Genomic DNA, 19240 nt, shown 5'->3' with positions numbered 1-19240 from the left:
CCACAGTCACCTGCATGATATGAAGAGCTTTTCAGTCTCCTGTTCGGTCCTGAAGGCATTCTCTACCATCTCTGCCACCTATGTATTCTTTTCGTCTCCAGACCGCGCGCGCCGACGTATCTGTAGCTTCTGCAGTATCCTTCCGCCTCGTCCGTCTTCTTCCTATCAGCCCAGCATCCATCCCTTGACCCTATATCATGTTCGGTGCTTGGGAATATGATAGCGTTTACGGAACGATGGCACGTCGAGGCTCAGGTTCCGACCCTCCTCTAGGCGCCGAGCCTTCTTCAATGTCCCTAACATCCTGCAGGCGAACGTGAGTAGACGCAAAAGCAATTGCAACCATTCATAGCTAACCAATTCTACAGTTCTTCGTCCCAAACGTTCCCTGAAACCCAGAGAGAGACCCAACGACTATCATTTAAAACAGCACTTCGACTCATAATACCTGACGGATCCATGGACACACCAGCCAGCTGGGATGGCTCAAGCACGCCGAAGCCAGCTTTGGCAGAGGGGTATTTCGGGAAACAGGCGATGCCAGGCTCACCAGCCACACCGCACTCAATGAATCGATCGACGCCCACATCAATGGCTTCCCAACAGTCACCAGGCAATTACTTAGCAACGCCGCAGCGAGGGTCTAACTTCGATCCCCCAAGACCACCCAAAGAAGGATTCGAATAGGTGTGGTTTCCAGAAGGGTATTGGGCGGAGCGAGAAGTCCGGAACGTATCCCGCAAAACCAGCGGCAACTTCTGGAAACGATCAAACAAATTGTCCAAATCTCGATACTCTGGGGCCAGCGAGCCTTCTAACTCTGAAGCGGAACCTTCACCTCTGACAATTATCAATCACGGGCCTTTGAGCCCGTCGTCAGAAGAAGCTCTCGTGCTGTCTTTGCAAAACCCCCGCGCTCCAAGCCACATTTGTGACCATCTGCCCAGCATCTCTTCAACTATGAATATCTCTCAGACACACACCGAAGAAATCGAGGTGAACATGAAGAATAATGGATCGGACACACCCCGCAGCTGGAAGTCCATAGGTACGTCCAGTACCAAACGTCGCGGGGAATCTGCAAAGTTCAACTTATTCAAGAGTAAGCCTGTGAGTCGCAGGCACTGATATCCATGGTTTTTACGTATCTGACTTGGAGCAGAAGACAGCTCCCGAGGAGCCGAGTGCACCACCCCACCCTCATCAAATTTCCGCAGCTTTGAAGAAGGTTGGAAGCTCGTCAGGTCTCAAGTCATTGAACTGGGGGTTCACCAAGGACGCCCCAAACAGCTCAAAATCCGGACAACGGTGGTTCGGAAAGTCACCTTGGCATCGCAGAGATTCCAATGACACTATCAGCAGCGTGACAAGTTCAGTTCGAGAGGTCTTGGCTGGCAGAACACCAGCTACCACCCCCGATCCCGAAACCTTTCTTCGTGAGTGAAGCCGTCCTGTGATTTCAGTACTGTGTAAGTAACGCCATAATTCAGACCAATTAGACTACACCATGACCCCTTATCCAGCCGGAGTAAGTTCTCTCGATAATCGCTCATAGCTTGCGTGATTCTGACCTTTGGCGCAGGAAGCAACGCGGGTCAAGACGCCACCTCTACACGAAGACACCGCTGATGGGAGACCCCGAGGTTTCTTCGGGAATGTGATACCACCGGGAGGAGACGGCGACAGCTAGCATCCGGAACCTGCCTCTGGATTCGAGAGGAAGAAGGTGCAAGACTGTCATAAGCAGCTGCCCACAAAGCCCAAGGAATGGTGGGACGCAAAACCGGACCATCGGCCGCGGCCCAAGAAAACGATGAATGCCCAGCCATTCGAGTTTGACATACCAGAGCACCTACCGAGCAGCCCCATGTGCCCGACAAATCCTAAGCATCCATCCGGTGGCAAAGGGATGTGCGTCTATCATGGTAGAAGAAGAGAGGGTTCGCTACTTAAAGTTGGGCAGACTGTGAATGACAGGCGTCAGGGATCAGAGGTATCGATCACCTCAGAGAGAGATAATAGAGATTGAGAGTGTTTGTTGTCAAAGGTCTGAGGTATTGGTAAAGCAAAAAAACTCCGGTTCGTGACCTACGGAACCCAGCACTCCTCCTTATGTAGCTGTCAGTGCAACATGTAGTTTTAGCAAGGCGGACTTCATTGTGGCTTTCCTGATGGTGTGGCGCAGGTGCCTGGGGTCTTTTCGTGGCTGGTGCTCCTAGCTAGCAACAGCTGTGAGGCTGGTCGCAACCCCAAAATTCGAGGCCCATCCTTACCTTCGCCAGCACTCGTCGCAGTCAATTCACCTCAATTCTACCTGGTTATAAATATCGCGCGTCGCAATCCGACCGCAACTACTGTGGATACCCTACTGTCAATTATCAACGCCGAAACTCTTCACGATGGCTGCCGTTGAGCAGGACCCCCTGCTCTTGCTGCGCCAGTCGATCGCATCCAAACGACCTGCGGTTCCGACAGCCTCCTCTGATGCCTCAGCGGCCGAGGTTCCTCTCTCCAAAGCTACACATCTGCGCTTTTCGCACCCGTCGACCGTATCGGTGTCTCTGGATACTCCGACGCGCTTCATATCGAGCGACCGTCCCGTCGACCTTCGATCCATCTACTTCGCCTGGCTGAACAAGGACGTTGCCATTCCCGAATACAATGCCAGCGCGACTCGCCTTAACGAGGAGTTGGGAAGCCTTGGAACTGTCCAGAACCTCGCGTTCGTCGAACGTCTAGACCTGTTTACCTGGCTGGAAGGCGCTAGTGAAGAAAGTGAGCATATCAAGCCGCTGGCTGGCGACAAGGAGGGCAAAGAAGGTGCTGGCGCAAGCGCGTCCAAGGCTGCTCCTGCGGCTGCGTCGAGCAGAGCTGGACGCGGAACGCTGGATCCCAGACTGGCCGTCATCTACAACGGAGAGCGCAAGATGGGTGACCGCAACTCCATTCTGCGCGGTGTCAAGCCTACAGTGAGTCGCATGTGTGGCGATGTCCCCCGGCATCGACTGATAGATTTCACAGGACTTTTCCCACGTCCGCAAGCTCGCCGTTCCATTCATCCAAAAGAAGCCCCAGGGATCGTCAAACATCAGCTCCAACCCTTCCCTCGCACTCAACCCGAAGGCTCCAACGCGTCGTCCCGATCCTATCATTCTTCTCTCGCCGTCCGCCTCCTCGCTCTTGCGATTGTCCAACATTCGCTCGTTCCTGGAGCAGGGGCGCTACGTCAATCCCGATGGTGGTGCTGCGGCCTCGAGTATGTTGCATGTGTCGCGCATCATGAAGGAGATCGACCCCTCGCGCCCCATGCGCTTCATTCTCGTCGAGGGCCCCGAGCAGTTCAAGCCAGAATACTGGAACCGTGTCGTTGCAGTCTTCACCACGGGCCAGTCGTGGCAATTCAAGAACTACAAATGGAGCAACCCGCAGGACCTGTTTCGCCGCATTCAAGGCGTTTACGTTGGCTGGCGTGGTGACCAGCCGCCTGAAAGTGTCCGCGAGTGGGGACACCGTGTGATGCACATTGGAGTCGACCGCTGGCGTGATGGTGCGGGTGCCATCGAGGCTGCCAAATTTAGAGACAAGGAGGCCTCTGAGGCTATCTGGAGGATTATTGAGGCCGGCATGAAGGCCAAGGGATGGACGAAGAGCACTGCGCCCACTCTGCTGTAAAGAGGTGAGGTTGGGAAGACAGAGAGGAAGCTCAGAAATGCGGAGGCATGAGAATCTTCACAGAAGAGAATGGGCGCGCTAAACAGAGGTGCATGTATCAACAAAAAACAGGGCTGGGGAAAGTAAAGTTCACAGCGACGGCGTTATACGGGCTGATTTGTGCAGGACAGAAGATTGGAGAGACACCCGACTTCTATGCAGCTCTATGGATAGGGGGTGCAATGAGTTGGTTCTGGTCATACCAGGTATTCAGAAAGGAGATTGCTAAACGAAGCTAGAGGAACGATACGGTCCTCTGTATTGAACTACAAACGTGCACTTAAGATTGATGTTGGCATGAACACACAAAGATGAGACGGCAAGTAACATTTATTCAATCGATTCATGTACTGCAAGAATCTAGTAATGTCAGGGAGACCAACAGATGCCAACCGGCCGAGAACAGACCTGCCTTTGACACGGCCGATAGCTCCCAGCGCTTGGACCATGCCTACGATGTACGTACTACCTTAGCCAGCACCGCGTTCACTTCTAACGACGCGTCGGACCCCTGTCCCGTTGCTCCAAAATTCCCGATAGTAACCCCAGAAACCTGGCGCCAGCTCTACGGATAATCAGACGTCCATCTGGCGGCAACTGATTCCCCGAGTTCGACGTCTCACCATATCGCTCACCACGATTTCCCAGTCAAGCCATCAAAATGGCACCAAACGCCGGCTCAAGCCGCAAGCGCAAAGAGCCCGAGCTGCCCTCGTCCCTCCAGAAGAAGCGCAGACTGAACGACCTTTCGAAATCCTCTCCGACAACGCCAAAATCCACCCCTGGCGTCGGCTCATCGGCCGTCAAGAAGTCCAGCCGCAAGACCGCCCCGGCCGTTAGCTCGCCATACGAGGTTCCCGACTCCCCAGAGGAGGGCGCTCCTCCAAAACGAATCCGAAACGTTCGAAGCGTGAACCGACCGACGCCCAAGGTTCCAATTGCCGCTCGTGGCCAGATCAATATCGATGCGTACGATGTGCCAGACTCCGACGATGAGCTGCATCTGAACCCCAAGGAGGTGAATGCGCAGAAGGCGAGCCCGACGGTGAGAAAGAGCGGTGGCGTAGCGAAGGCGGTCGTGCCTGAGCCGAAGCAGAAAGCAGCTAGAAAACGAGTGCCGTCGCAGAAAGGTGCAATAAACGCAGTGGAGCTGGACCCGGCAGAGGAGATTCCCACAACCGAGGAAACAGAGGTGAAGGCGCGCGCCAGTGGGAGGCGCAGGATACCAACGGCCAAAGTGTTGGAGGAGCAGCTGGGAGGGATCCGTTCCGGCACACCAGTGTCCCGCGCGACATCGTCAGCGGCCGACGATGTCCAGGAGACGAAAAAGGCAACCGGCAAGGCGGTTCGCAACGTTTCCATGCCGTTGAAGGGCATCTTGACGCCGTCGAAAAGGGACGGGACACCAAGGAGAAGCAAGAGCGTTGCTTTTGATAACGAACAAAGCAAGGAAGAGGTGTTCTTTGAGGATCTGCCAACAAAGTCTGGACGAAGTAAGCAGACCCCGGGAAAGGCGACGCCCAAGGCTGCGAGTACGACAAAACCACGAAGGCCGGCCCACAAAGCGGTTGAGGAGGAGCCGGTGGAAGAAGACGAGGAAGAGGAACCTGAGCTCGAGGTCGAGGGAGGGCCTGCCAAAGAAGAGGAGGAATCGGAAGATGAAGATATCTGCGTCGTCTGTTCGAAGCCAGACTCAAAGGCGGGAAACAAGATTTTGTTCTGCGATGGATGTGATCGGTGCTATCACCAAAAGTGCCACAATGTCCCGAAGGTTCCCAAGGGCGACTGGTACTGTGACGATTGTGTTCAGCAAAAGGAATCTCGGGTTTTAGCGGCTGGTGAGGTGGCCAAGATTCCTAACTTCGCCCAACACCTGAACAGCATGAAGAGAGTGCTGCTCGATAGGTGTACGGGGCGCCGACGGATCAAGTTGATTGATCAGGATGAGGCATATGAGAAAGCACACCAGCTGGTGGAGCAGACAGTGCTTGCAGGAGAGGGAAACTCGATGTTGGTGATCGGAGCCAGGGGATGCGGCAAGACCACGGTAAGCAACGCAAGAACATCACCCAAGAAGAAGACTGACATCCCCAGCTTGTTGAGAGCATTGTCAGCGACCTGTCTTTACAATACAAGAAGGAGTTCCATGTGGTGCGCCTCAATGGCTTCATCCACACGGATGACAAGTTGGCTCTGAAGGAGATATGGCGCCAGCTGGGCAAGGAGATGGATGCCGAAGACGACATCACGGCTCGGGTAGGTCCACGTCGAACTGCTCAAAGATGGAGAGGTCTCTAATTCAATACCAGGCCAACTACGCCGACACCATGGCCTCGCTGCTGGCGCTCCTCTCCCACCCGTCAGAAATGGCTCAGGCGGAAGAGGGGGTGACGTCGCAGGCTGTCATTTTCGTCATTGACGAGTTTGACATGTTTGCTGCTCACCCGCGCCAGACCCTGCTCTACAATCTGTTTGATATCGCGCAAGCACGGAAAGCCCCCATTGCGGTGTTGGGCTGCACGACACGGATGGATGTTGTGGAAATGCTGGAAAAGCGCGTCAAGAGTCGTTTCAGCCATCGATATGTCTACTTGTCTATGCCGAAGAGTTTGCCAGCGTACTGGAACGTGTGCAAGCAAGGCCTTACGGTTGACGAAGAAGACATGGAAGCGGAGGGGATCGATGTCAGCGTCGAGGGACACGAAGCCTTCTATGCAAATTGGAATGCGATGATCGAGGTAAGCGAACCAGCGAGGTTGAGAAGCACGCAACTAACCCGTGTCCAGGTGTTGCGCAAAGAGAAGTCATTCCAGAATCTCCTTCAGTGCCACTATGCGACATCAAAATCGGTATCGGCGTTTTGGTCGGAATGCATCCTCCCGCTGTCCTCGCTATCGCTCGAAGCCCCAGACCTGGTCCTCCCGCCCCCGGCTGGGTCAGCGGTCTCCCTAAGACCACCAAACTCCAAGTTGCATATCCTGTCTTCGCTCTCAGAGCTGGACCTGGGGCTGCTCATCGCCGCAGCACGCCTGGATATCGTGGCTCACACAGACACGGTCAATTTCGCCATGGCGTACGACGAGTACAGCTCCCTGATGGGCCGGCAGCGCGTGCAGTCGGCTAGCTCGGGCATGCTCGCCCTCGGAGGCGGAGTGCGGGTATGGGGTCGCGGCGTCGCCGGCACGGCGTGGGAGCGGCTGGTGTCTCTGAGTCTGCTGGTGCCCGCGGGCCTAGGCACCGGGCGAGCCTCTGGCTACGGCGGCCTGGAAGGCAAGATGTGGAAGGTTGACATGGCGCTGGAAGAGATTCCGGTAGGCGTCAAGCTGAATAACGTGCTGGCGCGGTGGTGTAAGGAGATTTGAACATGGGTAGTGGTGTTCGTCACCCATAGCATTGCATACCTAGCATAATACATACGACCGAGTCACGGAGACGTGGCGCAACATGATACTTACTCTACCTGACGAAATGACCTGACTTTCTGACTTTGACAGCAACAGTGCGCACTCATGATGGGAGCAGCCGACTGAAGAAGAAAGATCCGAGTGCGCACCAACAGTTTGCAGTCGTCGGAGCATGTCTTTTGTGGCAGCTGGCGCATCCTAGCGCCGCGTGGTCGGATGAAAGACGCTACGAGACTGCGGACGTTTGTTTAGAGCCACAGAGCGCACGCGTAGGTGCTTGTGCTAGCTATCCTACCTAGTCTGGGATATGGCCTGTTTTCTCCCGCGCAAATCAGTTGATAATTTAGTGTGCGTAAGGCCCATCGTGAGATCCATGGCGGCCGTCGAAAGCCTCTTTGACTTTTGGTTACTGCAGCCGAACTATCCGCAGCACGTTGCATGTCAGTCAGCACTCAAAAGCAAATAGGTAATGATACCCGTGAATGCGCTAGGAGTTTACGAGAGAGGGAGGGGAGGGACTAGGAGTTAAAGGAGACCCTGGCCCTGAGCAGGTTTGCTCTCACGCACGTTATCCACGTGTTGCTAGGGATCTCGATTTTTGGGGGGGGGAGATGGGCAGCGAATCTCCTCCCCCTCTATATTTCTGAACTGGGGTGACGGATGAACGGAGGCAGCGATCCTCGAGGGTTAGGAAGGAGGCCACATGTCGTGAAACGAGTGATCGACGACGACGAGCCATCAGCCCCCGGCAGAGGGTCTCGGGAGAAGGCGGTTTGGAAGCACCTTGAAATAGGACCATGCTGCGTCATGTTACCCAGCAATCGCACAGCCAACAGATGGGCATGAGGAATGTAACGCTCTCGAGGCGGGATGTTTCTTCTGAGACTTTCGGTGTGCTCTTTTGCCTGCCTGCCTTCCCCGATGAGATGGGATGACAGCGGCCGCCAGGAGGTTGAGAGACATTTGATGCAGAAATGATGGCGGCGGCCGACAGGCTTTTACGAGTCGACGTTTTGGGGGCATGCGCCAAGGAGTTTGGTGGGCTGGTTGGTTGGTGTAAGTCATGGTGCTCAGCAGGCAAACACGGACACGGTACTTTTGCAGCCCGGACACACTTGTTGGACTCAAAGTAGGCATTCGTATGTTGGAGGCGTCGGCGGGTTCACGTCCGCATACCTCTGCACCATTCTGGGGACTTGTTTCTGTTTTCCTTCAGCTCGTAAAAGCGCGTCTCCAGCATCGGGCCGGGGGGGAGCACTGGAGAGATTTAAGTGCAGCGTGGGCATGCATCTCAGCTTGGAGAGGTTCAGGCCTAGTGGGATCGCGGGGCGGTCTTGGGTGGTAAACGATGGACCCAATGGCGGTTGTCGGATGTGAATCGGCTCCAGCATGCCACAGCAGTGGAGCTGGCAGCGTGACCCACCAGACATGGCGGCCGCCGCCACGTTGCGGCCTTGATTCCGCCCGTGTGTCTCCGCTGCTGACGGAGGGCACCAAGGGCACTCACTAAGCTGCTCCAGTGACCATCGAGCGACTGCCCGGCCTGCGCAGCCAATCGTAGAGGTAGCCGACCGCCCAAGACCAAGACCAAGACCAAGGCCTGTGGAGGCCGCAGTGCCGTACCGATCGCATTGTTGAGCCTCCAAAGTTTGCTATTGTTCCCGTCCCCGTCTTGGAAAGACACAGGAAACAAACCCATTCGGGGAATCAAGGTGCCCGGGACAGGTCCAAAGGGAAAAAGCCAAGAGAGAGGAAAAGAGCCATGCATCACCGTCTTGACAACCAATCCGGACGAAGGACATCCATTCACGTTAACCGAACCCTGGACAGACGCCTGCAGCAGCGGCCCTGGGAACCTGGAACTGGCTGGCTGGTGCCTTGGGGTTGGGGGGAGGGGAGGCGGCCGCCGGCGCCCAGCGTCACTCAGCGTCACCCGAGCGAGCCAGTAAACTCGATCCTGTCATTCCTCGACAGCACGCCTGACGGGCCCCCTTCGGAAACGAGCACGACGACGAAAACTAACTTAAGGCAGACTGGCATCTCTTCCTCTTCATTCCCTTTTCACCACCCCTGTCTCCAACTTGCTTTGCGCGCTCCTTTTCTCGCTATCCACCTTGCAACCTATTTCAAGAGAGACCGGCCTGTCTTTCTTGGTTTAAACAACACCACCCCGGCAGCAATCCTTTCTCGTTTTACCTTACCTTACCCTTACCTATCTACCGTTCTACAGGTGCTAAGATTCCCTTCCCAGGCTCTCAGTCCGGCTTCTTCAGCTTCCGGCAGGGACACCTCCACTGGGGGCTAAATCGGCTTCACCGCGCGACGACGCCACTACCAGCGCTACGCCCCGCGGCTTGCTGCTGACCCGGGGGGAAGCTCCTCCCTCTGCGCCTCCGTCCTCCGTCCCCCGGCCGTAGATCCTACAGGCAACCTACCTGGGCACTGCCTCCGAACCACAAACGCACGCTTGCTTCACCGTCCCCCGACCTCGCTAGCAGCAACATTGACAGCTCGTTTCGTCATTGATAACCATTCCAGTTTCCCGATTGGCAAACTATCCCCTTCGAGATTTGCTGCTCCTGAAATCTTGTTCCATCCCAAGGAAAGCGGCCGTTCACCCGAACCTTACAACCTTAAACTCACCTCCCACCTCTCCCGCCCTCCAAAGTACCTACCTCCCCAATACACTTACCGTAAGGTATCCAAACTTGGTTTTGTTGCATGGTCTAGCCAGCCGTCCGATCCCGAACAAACTTACCTCCCACCGAGTCCGAGTCTTCCTCAACACGACCACCATGTCAAAACGCACAACCTTCACCACAATCTCTCCCCTGCCCAGCGGCATAAGCCGCGAGGCCGTCCTGGACTTCCTCCACAACCACCTGGACATGATCGACCTGAACCCTCTCATCAAGGAACGCCACGTTATCAAGCCACCCGCCCACGCCCCTCCCGAAGAGCATTCTTGCGTCTGGTACTCGCTCACCGACGAGATCTCTTACCTGCCTGGCGGTTTGGCCACGGGCGACGTCAGCTACACCTGCGCTTTCCACGACCTGCCCACCGGCCTGCAGACCCACTGTTACGCCCCGATGGGTCTGGAGATCCGGGATAAGTGGACCGTGGCCGGCTCGCTCCCGGGCGAACCCATCGAACCCGTCGAGCTCGGCATCGGCGCCCCGCTGACCGGCCTGTACCTGCGCGAAGACGTTGACATGCGCTGCAACGTCTTTACCACGTCCTTCGTCAAGAAAACGCTCAAGAAGAGCCATGGCCAATTGGTCGAGCGCATCAAGTCCAAGATGCAGCAGCAGCAGCAGCAAGCTTCTCCTGCGCCCTTCAACTCTTACCACCTGCCGTCCACGCATGCACGTCACCACAGCCAGAACTCTCTGCACGGGTCTTATGTCTCCAACTACCGTTCCAACAGCCCACCACAGATGCCTCCGGCACCCAACCATCCCGTCGCGAGCTATGCGACGCTCGGGAACCAGATGAACCTCCCAATTAGGCCATCATATAACAAATCCTTGCCGCCGCCGCCACCCAACGATGGTGCCCAGAACCCATTTCAGAACGCATATCCAAGACCACTCCACATCCGTCAAGTCTCCAGGGGAGCGCCGGCAAAGTCGCAACCCGGCGCCTTGAGCAACAACAACTGCTACGCCCACTCCGACTATCCTGACTTCGCCACCAATCCGTACGAAGTAAAGCCGCTGTCGCACTCGAACTCGTCGCCCTATGCAGCAGGCCTCTCTGGCGGTGACGCAAAACGGCAACAGACAGGACCCTTTGTAGCCGAGCTGGAATGAGCCGCAGGTCGCAACGTTTCCAGCCGGTCCTTGATCTGTCTTTTCTTTTTTATGTGTGTTACCAGTCATTTGATGTAGCCTACGTGCGTTTCTTAGTTGATACCCCCTTTACTTCCAAAATACCTAGCAAAATCTATTGGCCAATCTCCATCTCTCTGTCGCTTCATCCACCACGTCATATAAGTGATCGTGTGCATCGGTGCGGCGCAGCAGCTTTCCGTGATTGGCAACCCGGGGGTCGGATTGTCCAATGGCATGTTATGCATCCCACCGCCAGTGTGACCTCGATGCAACCAACAAGCACCTTGCTATTTCCCAGCTTCGTACTGTACTTTAGTCGAATACTCTAGTCGTTGAACCAAAAACACTTCTTCAGGGAGACGAATCCCTGCCACCTGCCGTCTGGAAGTCCCTTTCACTAAAGGTAGTAAGTAGTAGCATCGGACCTTGGGTAAGTATTTGCATTTCCTCAACAAAGCTGTCATCGCCAAACAAAGCAAGTATTTGATTTGAAATGTGTGTGTATTAGGATAGGTAGTAAATAATACTCGACAACAACAACAAAAAACTCAAGAGACAAAGCCAGGAAGCAAAAGCCCCCCCTTCCCCCCTCCTTTGGGAAACACGCGCGGGTGATTCTTTACAAAGGGAAAAACAAAACGTCCCCTTTCATCCACTGCTGCGGCCAACACCCATCCCCCAGTTTTTCTCCCGGGTTCCAGCGAGGCCGCCTGTCTGTCTCTGCTCTACGCACCTCTCTCTAAACAGTAACGTTTCTCCTTCCTCCCCTTTTGCTGCTGAGGAACCAACCGCGTTCCCCCCCGTCTATAGCTGCTCATCTCTGGGCATATCGGCGTCATAAAAAAGGGTGACATTAATAAGGAACAACAAAACAGGACGTGAAGATGGAAATCCAGAATGCAGATAAGAATGATGATGATGATGATGTTGGCGATGGACAACCACCGCTTCGTGTCGTCAAGCAATGTTCCTTGTTCGTCGCCGTCCACACATGAACACGTTTCGTATCGTTGGGATGTCCGAGAGGGATGAAGAGATTCGGCAGCCGACGAGAGGATGGAGAACAAGGTGTGACGGGTGGTTGGCAAGGGGGGGTGTGGTGACAGAAGGCGCAGGAGCGCATTGGGACACTGGCTTCGATGCCCACACAGCCCTCTCTGCCTGCCCGTCAGACACCGTTGGCTTCCATCAATGTCTGCTGTGTTGTGAATTGAGTCGCTCTTCAGTTTTCCCAGTCAAGGCCATGAGAACACACGAAAACGAAGGCGATGTTGATGTGAGGAGTGGAAAAAGGTTGATTGAACTTGACGAACGGAGGATGGGAAGATTGGTGGGTGTGGAAGAGGGCTGCCCCGTTCACAGAGCGAAGACGGCGACGGCACCGGCGATGAGGGCCAGGGAGCCGGCGAGGGCGGCCTGCTTCTCGGCGCCGGCGACGACGACGTGTGTGGGGCAGGGGGCGCCGCCGCACTCGGTGCCGTTGCCAGCACCGCCAGAGCCGCCGGGGGTGCCGGGGGTACCGGGAGTGCCCGGGGTGCCAGGGGAACCGGGAGTGCCGTTTCCGCCGTTGCCTCCGTTTCCACCGTTTCCACCATTGCCTCCGTTGCCTCCGTTGCCTCCATTGCCGCCGTTGCCTCCATTGCCGCCGTTGCCGCCGTTGCCTCCGTTTCCGCCGTTGCCAGCATCACCGCCCTCGCCACCGGGGGTGGCAGGGGTGCCGGGAGTGCTGGGAGTGCCAGGCGCACCGGGAACGGCAGGAGCGCTGGGAGCAGGGCCGGGGGCGCCAGACTGGCCGGGGACCTGGGGAGGAACCGCGGGGCCAGTAGGCGCGGGGCCCGGGCAGGGGCTGCCGCCGCACTCGGTGCCGGGGACGCCGGTCTCGACGGGGGGAGCGGGGGCGGGAGGGACGACGCCGGTGGGGTAGTAGCCGTGGTCGTAGTTGGTGGTCTAGCAAGCCAGAGTTTGTAAGTCATTGAAAACAGGCGAAGAAGTAAAGAGAAGAGAAAGACTCACGTAGATCTCGGTGCAGGGGCAGTCGGGGATCTTGAAGGTGGTGGGCTTGTCGATCTTGTAGGTGCGGTTGTTGAAGTACAGGGTGGTGGGCTCGGGGCACCAGGTCTCGACCTGCTGGTGGACGCGGGTCAGGGTGACGATGGTGCCGTTGACGATGGCGAGGCTGCCGTCCTTGTGCTTGAAGGGGAGGTGGTTGGGCTTGGCGGCGGCCGTGGCGGCGAGGGCGCCGATGGTGACGAGGACGGATTGGATCTGCATTTTGATTGATGAACCTGTTGTTGTCTGTTTAAATCTCGTTTTCTCGATGACGATGCCAAATGAGTGGACGGAAAAGGCGAGGCAAATGAGTGTGAGAGTCTGTCGAGCTTGTGTGAGGTGGTGAGTGGACGACGATAAGATTATAAGACTCTTGTAAGGAGATGTGTGTGAGTTGCGCCTTGCGGGTTGCAGTTGGTTTTGAGTGAGTGTGGTTGGTTTATTAAGTGAGTGACTAGGGCCAGATGGAAACCAGAAAAGCAAAAAGGAGGGAGGGGGAGGGAAAACGAGGACAGACAAACGAAAGCCTGTGGTTGTCGACTGTTGGTGAGTGCGTGTGAGATGAGGAGGACAGAACATCGTCAAGCTGAAGAGTCGGCCTCTCTTTATGCTGCCTCTCCCCCACACGCCTTGGCAGGCTTCCAACCACGTTCAGGGGGGCGCCTTGACCGACGAGCTCGAGCGATGAGAGACACTGAGGAACAGAACGAGATTAGAACGATGCCCGACCTACACTGAGACAGAAGCCTTCCATCCAATGGGGTCCCGCGAGATGACGGGCCGGAATGTCGGTGGACCTCCCGGGTCCCGTGTTTGTTGTGGCCGCCGCGGCGCCAAGAATGTGAGAACCGGCCGCCGGAAATGTGGCGCATTCCAGACGTCAGGGGCAAGAGGGCCGCCGGTGAGACGTTTTAACCATAACGGCATCAAAGTAAACAAACGGTCATGCCTTTCCCGATTCGAGGCTCTTCGCAGCTCATCAAACGCACATTCCCAAGGGACCGGTCTTGAATACCACTTTCATCTGCTTTCTCTCATTCAGGGTATGTCGAAGAGTTGAGCGGCTTTCCCCGACCCGGGTCGGGAAGCGCTGAGATATGTACAGTTGAGTCAGGCCGCTCGACGACCGCTCCTCCTCCCTTATTTTGCTTTTCCCCTTTGGTTTGTCCGTCCCACAGCAGCCGCTCACTTTTTCTCTCATCGTTCTCTTCTCGTCATGTTCCCACGTGTTTGTCACATCCCGGCGTGCCAACCAAGGGCATCCGGGCGGGCCTTTCGCCTCGTCCTCCACTCTCACGCCAACAATAATCGTTCGTTGGTCGCCTGTAGCTTCGTCTCACGGATCGTGGTCGAGATTCGTGCTTCCATGCCGTCCTTCTATGATCATCCGCCCCGCCAGCCAGCTATGATTCAAGACAAGATGAAAAAAAATTAAAAGAAAAAAAAATTTGGTAACAAAAGTGAAATCCGCATGTGATGATGATGACGTGATCATGTTCCGCGGAATCAGTTTCGCCGACTCATGGGGTCTCTCCTTCTAAGAATATTGTCCGTCCCCAACGCCGTCATTTCCAAAAGAATCCAGATGGCAGAAGATCGGCCCTGCTCGGGCCTCTCCGAGAAAAGCAAAAGATCCTGCCCACCGCCTGGTAATGAATCAAAGACCACCATGTATGTATGCACAAGATTATGGTTTGTGGGTAAAGTGCCGTAAATGCCATCGGGGGGGCCTGCGCAACCAGCATCGACGAGGCGAGATTCTAAGCGTGCAAATCGTTCGAATCGCAATGCGAGATGTGCAGAAAATATCGCCGTCACTCAGTCGGTTCGTTGCGGTGTAGGCCATCACTGACAGTCCGGAACATGGTTTATTTGCGGTTCGATCGGCTCGTGCTGCGTTCTACACCACGGCCGCCGACTGAGTCAAAGTCGTAGTTCTTCAGAGTGTGCTCGTATTTGGGGCTCCTCAGGAATTTGGGCACCGAGTCCTGTAACAAAGTGGGGTTAGTCATCGAGCCAAACATGCCGGGTTGAGTTGGGAAAGGAATAAACTTACGCTAGCCATCAACTTGAAAACTGCATTTTGCGCATCCTCAAACAGGGACATGACTTCTTGCAGAGTATCAATCATGGCGACGTCTTGGCCAACGGCTTTGGTCATGCGAGTGGCCAGGTTGTTGCGAAGTTGATGATCAATGTTCAACTCGCAGGGAGATCCGGGGGCGAGGAATGCATTATAAATCCCATAGGCCTGCGCCATGATCTCCTTGATGCCGTCCATCGAGTTCGCATTCGGGTTCTTCTGGGCGACCCTGATTGCTTGTCGGCAGCTGCGGACGAAGTCGTCGACGTCCAGGTAGAAAGACAGGTTCTCCTCGCAGTGCGTTTCTCTCAGATTTTCCCTGAACAGCAGACGCAGGGCAGCATCGTTGAGGATCTTGTCCAATCTCTGGGTGTTGGAGTCTCTCGCAATGACGTTGCGAGAAGAAGCCGGCGTGGCGGCTTCGCTCTCCGATGTCCGTCCTCTCACGCCGATACCGTTAATGAGATCCTTGCCCTTGGCCGTCAATTGGTAGACGGAGTGCTTGGTGGGTTGGAACAGGTTGTTGCTCGGGTACTGTGCCATGTGTGCCCGATCCTGTACCACGGGTTCAATGAGGTCGTACTCCACGAACAAAGACGCAATGTCGTACGTCTCCCGACGGTCCACGGTTGTACAGCAGTCCATCAGCCAGTCAGTGGCAGCCTTGCCGGTGAAGGTGTCCTTGTATGTCTTGCCGTTGACCTTGCGCTCGCTAGCCATCTTGACACCGGTAAGACCATCCTTGTAATCGCTCAAAGAGTCAGAGTCGGCTGAGCTGACGCTTGACTTGACGTTGGGGCCGTGTGCGCCGATAAATCTCCTGAAGATGACCTCGATGGTGCCACGGTCTGTGATGAGCTTGTCAGTCTGGCCGTCCCTCTCGAGAATGACCAATTGCGATAGCGTGGCGCCGACCAGGTCGGAAATGGACTTTTGCTGGATGCCATTGCGGGAGCAGAAGCGGTCGAGCACGGTGACGCCCTTGGGAGTCAATTGCCACACGGAGCCCTTCATGTTGTACACCTGCTGGTACTTTCCGTCAGCCGACTCAATGAATCTCGCCTCGAGGAACTTTTGGCAAATGGAGCGGGCCATGTCCTTGGCCATGGAGAAGGTCGTTGTCGTCGTGGTTGTCACTATCCTGGAGGGGTCCTTGGGGTCGGGCATTCTGTTGGATTGAGAGAACTTGAGGGAACCCAGGTTGTTGATCGCATCTTCGGACAGAAAGGTGTTTTCCACTCTCGTCAATCGTACTCGGTGGGCGGACAAAGGCAAGAGGCTGACAATCAGGGTCGAGAAGAGATCCTTGAAGTCCTGCAGATTGCGTGTATTAGCGCAACGATTGATGCAGGGCCCGTGGGCGGGGCAGAAGCGCGGGTGGTGATCAGGCTTGGGAGGAGGGGTTTCGCAGGGAATGCGTCCGGGTGAGTAACTAACCTTTGTGAATGGGCGGTCATCGTCCGTCATGCGGAGGAGCCGCGACGATGTTTGATGCATCTTGCTCTCGATATTCGGCAGCCGAATGGGCAGAGGCCTGTTGGGGTCGGTTTCGCTGTAGGGTTGAGAGGGTGGATCCTGGACCAGCGACAACTGGCTTGGATACTTGCCCTCTGGGTGGTTGAGAGTGCTGGTCGACGACGAGTAGTTGGAGGGACTCCTGTATCGTGGGTATTTGTCTGTCGGGCCAATACTGGCAGCGTCGGAAGCCGAGTCGGGGGTGAAAGAGGCCCTGCCTAATGCGGAACTGGAGGCGCGCTGGCGTACAGACTGGTCTGAGGAGAAGGTCGCGAGAGCGGATTGGGTCTTGTCAAAGGCTGCAGCAGCGAAGCCAAAGAGACCGCCAGAACGTTGCAGCTTTTGCAAAGAACTGATTGACGGCGAGTGGTGGTGAGAACGGTAATACGGGCGATTGACCGAAGAGGCGGGGACAGCGTGGTAGGGATCGGTCGATGATGATGTAGTGTTGGTGGTGGTGGAGGAGGTGGTGGTAGCGGCAGCAGCAGCAGTGGCAGCAGCAGATGATTGAGGAGTAGTAGTAGTAGTGTTGGTAGTGGTGGTGGTGGTGGTGGTGGTAGTAGGGTTGGGGTTGGCGCTGGTGGTGGTGGTGCGTGAACGAGGTTGCAGGTTGGCCTCGTTAGACTGTGGCTCGTGGTTCGGAGGTCGGGAAGTCTTGGAGACAGCGGCCATCTAATGGGAAAAGGAGGGTTAGAAAAAGCGCGGACGGCGTGACGGGCGTTCAAATAAAAGGAAGGCGCAAGAAGAAAAAAAAAAGAAGAGAAAGCGGGCTTGGTGAGGCAGGGCGTGGAGGAGGAGAGGAGGTGTGTGGTGTCTGGTGGTGGTAATGGTGGAGGAGAAGGAGAATAAGGGACATGGGGAGTCGAATGGAGCACTAAGGTGAGGTGTATGGCATGGTAAAGCGAGCAAAGTACAGTACAGAGTACACAGGCCTCAAGGGGCTGATGTACATGTAGACGGCGGAACCCTGCAAGTAGACAATACAAGGGGGGGAGGGGGGCTAGTGGGAGTGGAAGTGGGAGGAGTGAGAGACGAGGTACCCTGGGTACAAGGAGACAGCCAGAGAGAGGGATAGAGAGAGAGGAGAAGGCAGAGAGAGGGATGAGAGGACACCACTGGACTTGGGCCTGGACACACCACACACACACACCCCCTGGACGCTCTCACACGCACACACACACACACACACACACACACTCATAGACACACATACCTCTCTCTCTCTCTCTCTGAACCACTCTCGCTATCTCTCACACACTCTCCCTCTGTGAGAGGCCGCAAGTCGAATGCCCTGGACGACGCTCCACGCTACGGCCGGCGAACGACGGCCGGGTCGGGTGGGATGCAGACCAGTTGGTGTCGGTGTTGAAATTGGTGCCGGTACTTCAAGCACGGCTCAAAGGAAACCGGGGGTTGTGATATATGGAGATATGTGTGCGCGCGCGCGTGTGTGTACATGGAAACGACTAAGACGGGAATGGGGCAGTGACGACAGACAGATAGGGGAGGGTAAGGTGAGGTAAGGTAGGCAAAGACGTAGGTAGGTTTGTAACCATTGGTAGGTAATCAGAAAAGCCTCTTTCACAGAGGCAGGTATGTGCAGAGTAAGGTAGGTAGGTAGGGTAGGTAGGTACGGATACAACAGATGGCCTGAGGTAAGACGGGCAGGGGACTCACTGGTGCTGATGGTGATCTGACTGATACCGCTGACCAGTCCAGGGCTCGACTGTCCGTGAACGACCTTGCCGGGCTGGACGATGCTCAAACTGCCCCGGGAAGCATAGGGCAGACGGTTGTGACAGGGCTCGACGGAAATAACAGCCGTAAGGATATGGTATTAACGGCAAGGTGTGGAAATGCGAGGCCAGAATAAGATGACGGCGATCGTGCTTCTCTGGTACGGGATGCGCCTCCTCCACGAGCCGGGGGAGAGAGATTTGAAGACGAGGGTACGGCAGCTAGGTAAGGTACCGTACGGCCACGCAGGACTCGACAGCGATGCGCAGGATGAGGATCCGAGAAAATCGTCTTCCTAGGTACGCCTTGAGGGGAGAGCGGCAGATGTGCGGACTAGAAATCTGGGCTTGGACTGAATCGGTTTGGGCTGGGCTGGTGTGGACTGGACTCTGCTTGTCTGGAAACTGGCTGTTCCGTCCGTGAGAGTGAGAGAGGAGGTTGATGACTGGGTAGATGTGATTTTGGGGCTTGAGTTAGACTGGATTCAAGTGCCTGGGGAGTGGATTGGAAGGGGAAAAGAAGCAGCCTAACGAGCACCGTCAGTTCGGTAGCTAGGGCGCAGTCGTTGCCGTCGTCGTTGTCGAGTCGAGTAACGACGTCGTCAGGGACAGAAGGTAAGGAAGGGTCAGGTACGGTAAGGTAAGGTAAGGTAGGCGAGCTAGCAAGCAAGAAAGCAAGAAAGCAAAGCGGAAGCCAGGCGGAATAGCAAGTAGGAAAGACTTGTTGAAAGTTGGACTTGAACATGGACAGATAGACCACGAACAACGACGGTGTCGGTAGAAGTTGACCAGCAGAAGCAAGCCAAAGAAAGACCACGGCCAAATCACCGCACGACAAGACAGGGGCAGGGGCAATCCGATTTTTTTAGGGGAGACCTTGGACGAGAGCCAGACTGCGGAAGACTG

General features: G+C 55.8%; 5 protein-coding genes across 5 annotated transcripts; 3 read left to right on the top strand and 2 right to left on the bottom strand.

Moving 5' to 3' along the window:
• Nucleotides 1-2399: 2399 nt before the first annotated feature.
• On the top strand, nt 2400-3672 carry COL26b_003107 (uncharacterized protein; the record flags this gene model as incomplete). Its single annotated transcript, XM_053176012.1, has 2 exons — nt 2400-2969; nt 3022-3672. The coding sequence occupies 2 exons, from the start codon at nt 2400-2402 to the stop codon at nt 3670-3672; spliced, it is 1221 nt and encodes a 406-aa protein (XP_053039912.1).
• Nucleotides 3673-4372: 700 nt separating this feature from the next.
• Nucleotides 4373-7073, top strand: COL26b_003106 (uncharacterized protein; the record flags this gene model as incomplete). Its single annotated transcript, XM_053176011.1, has 4 exons — nt 4373-5758; nt 5806-5967; nt 6021-6449; nt 6498-7073. The coding sequence occupies 4 exons, from the start codon at nt 4373-4375 to the stop codon at nt 7071-7073; spliced, it is 2553 nt and encodes an 850-aa protein (XP_053039911.1).
• Nucleotides 7074-9910: 2837 nt separating this feature from the next.
• On the top strand, nt 9911-10930 carry COL26b_003105 (uncharacterized protein; the record flags this gene model as incomplete). Its single annotated transcript, XM_053176010.1, has 1 exon — nt 9911-10930. One exon carries the CDS (start codon nt 9911-9913, stop codon nt 10928-10930), a length of 1020 nt encoding a protein of 339 aa, XP_053039910.1.
• A 1377-nt stretch (nt 10931-12307) lies between these two features.
• COL26b_003104 (uncharacterized protein) lies at nt 12308-13222 on the bottom strand (the record flags this gene model as incomplete). The annotated part of the gene is made up of 2 exons (XM_053176009.1): nt 12308-12898; nt 12965-13222. The coding sequence occupies 2 exons, from the start codon at nt 13220-13222 to the stop codon at nt 12308-12310; spliced, it is 849 nt and encodes a 282-aa protein (XP_053039909.1).
• Nucleotides 13223-14868: 1646 nt separating this feature from the next.
• Nucleotides 14869-17270, bottom strand: COL26b_003103 (uncharacterized protein; the record flags this gene model as incomplete). Its single annotated transcript, XM_053176008.1, has 3 exons — nt 14869-14988; nt 15057-16397; nt 16521-17270. 3 exons carry the CDS (start codon nt 17268-17270, stop codon nt 14869-14871), a joined length of 2211 nt encoding a protein of 736 aa, XP_053039908.1.
• Nucleotides 17271-19240: the final 1970 nt, after the last annotated feature.

This window comes from Colletotrichum chrysophilum (assembly GCF_026319265.1).
Source record: "Colletotrichum chrysophilum strain AFK26 chromosome Unknown scaffold_17, whole genome shotgun sequence".
Taxonomy (NCBI): domain Eukaryota; kingdom Fungi; phylum Ascomycota; class Sordariomycetes; order Glomerellales; family Glomerellaceae; genus Colletotrichum; species Colletotrichum chrysophilum.
Note: the sequence above shows the minus strand (reverse complement) of the source record. Positions and strands in the feature narration are given on the sequence as shown.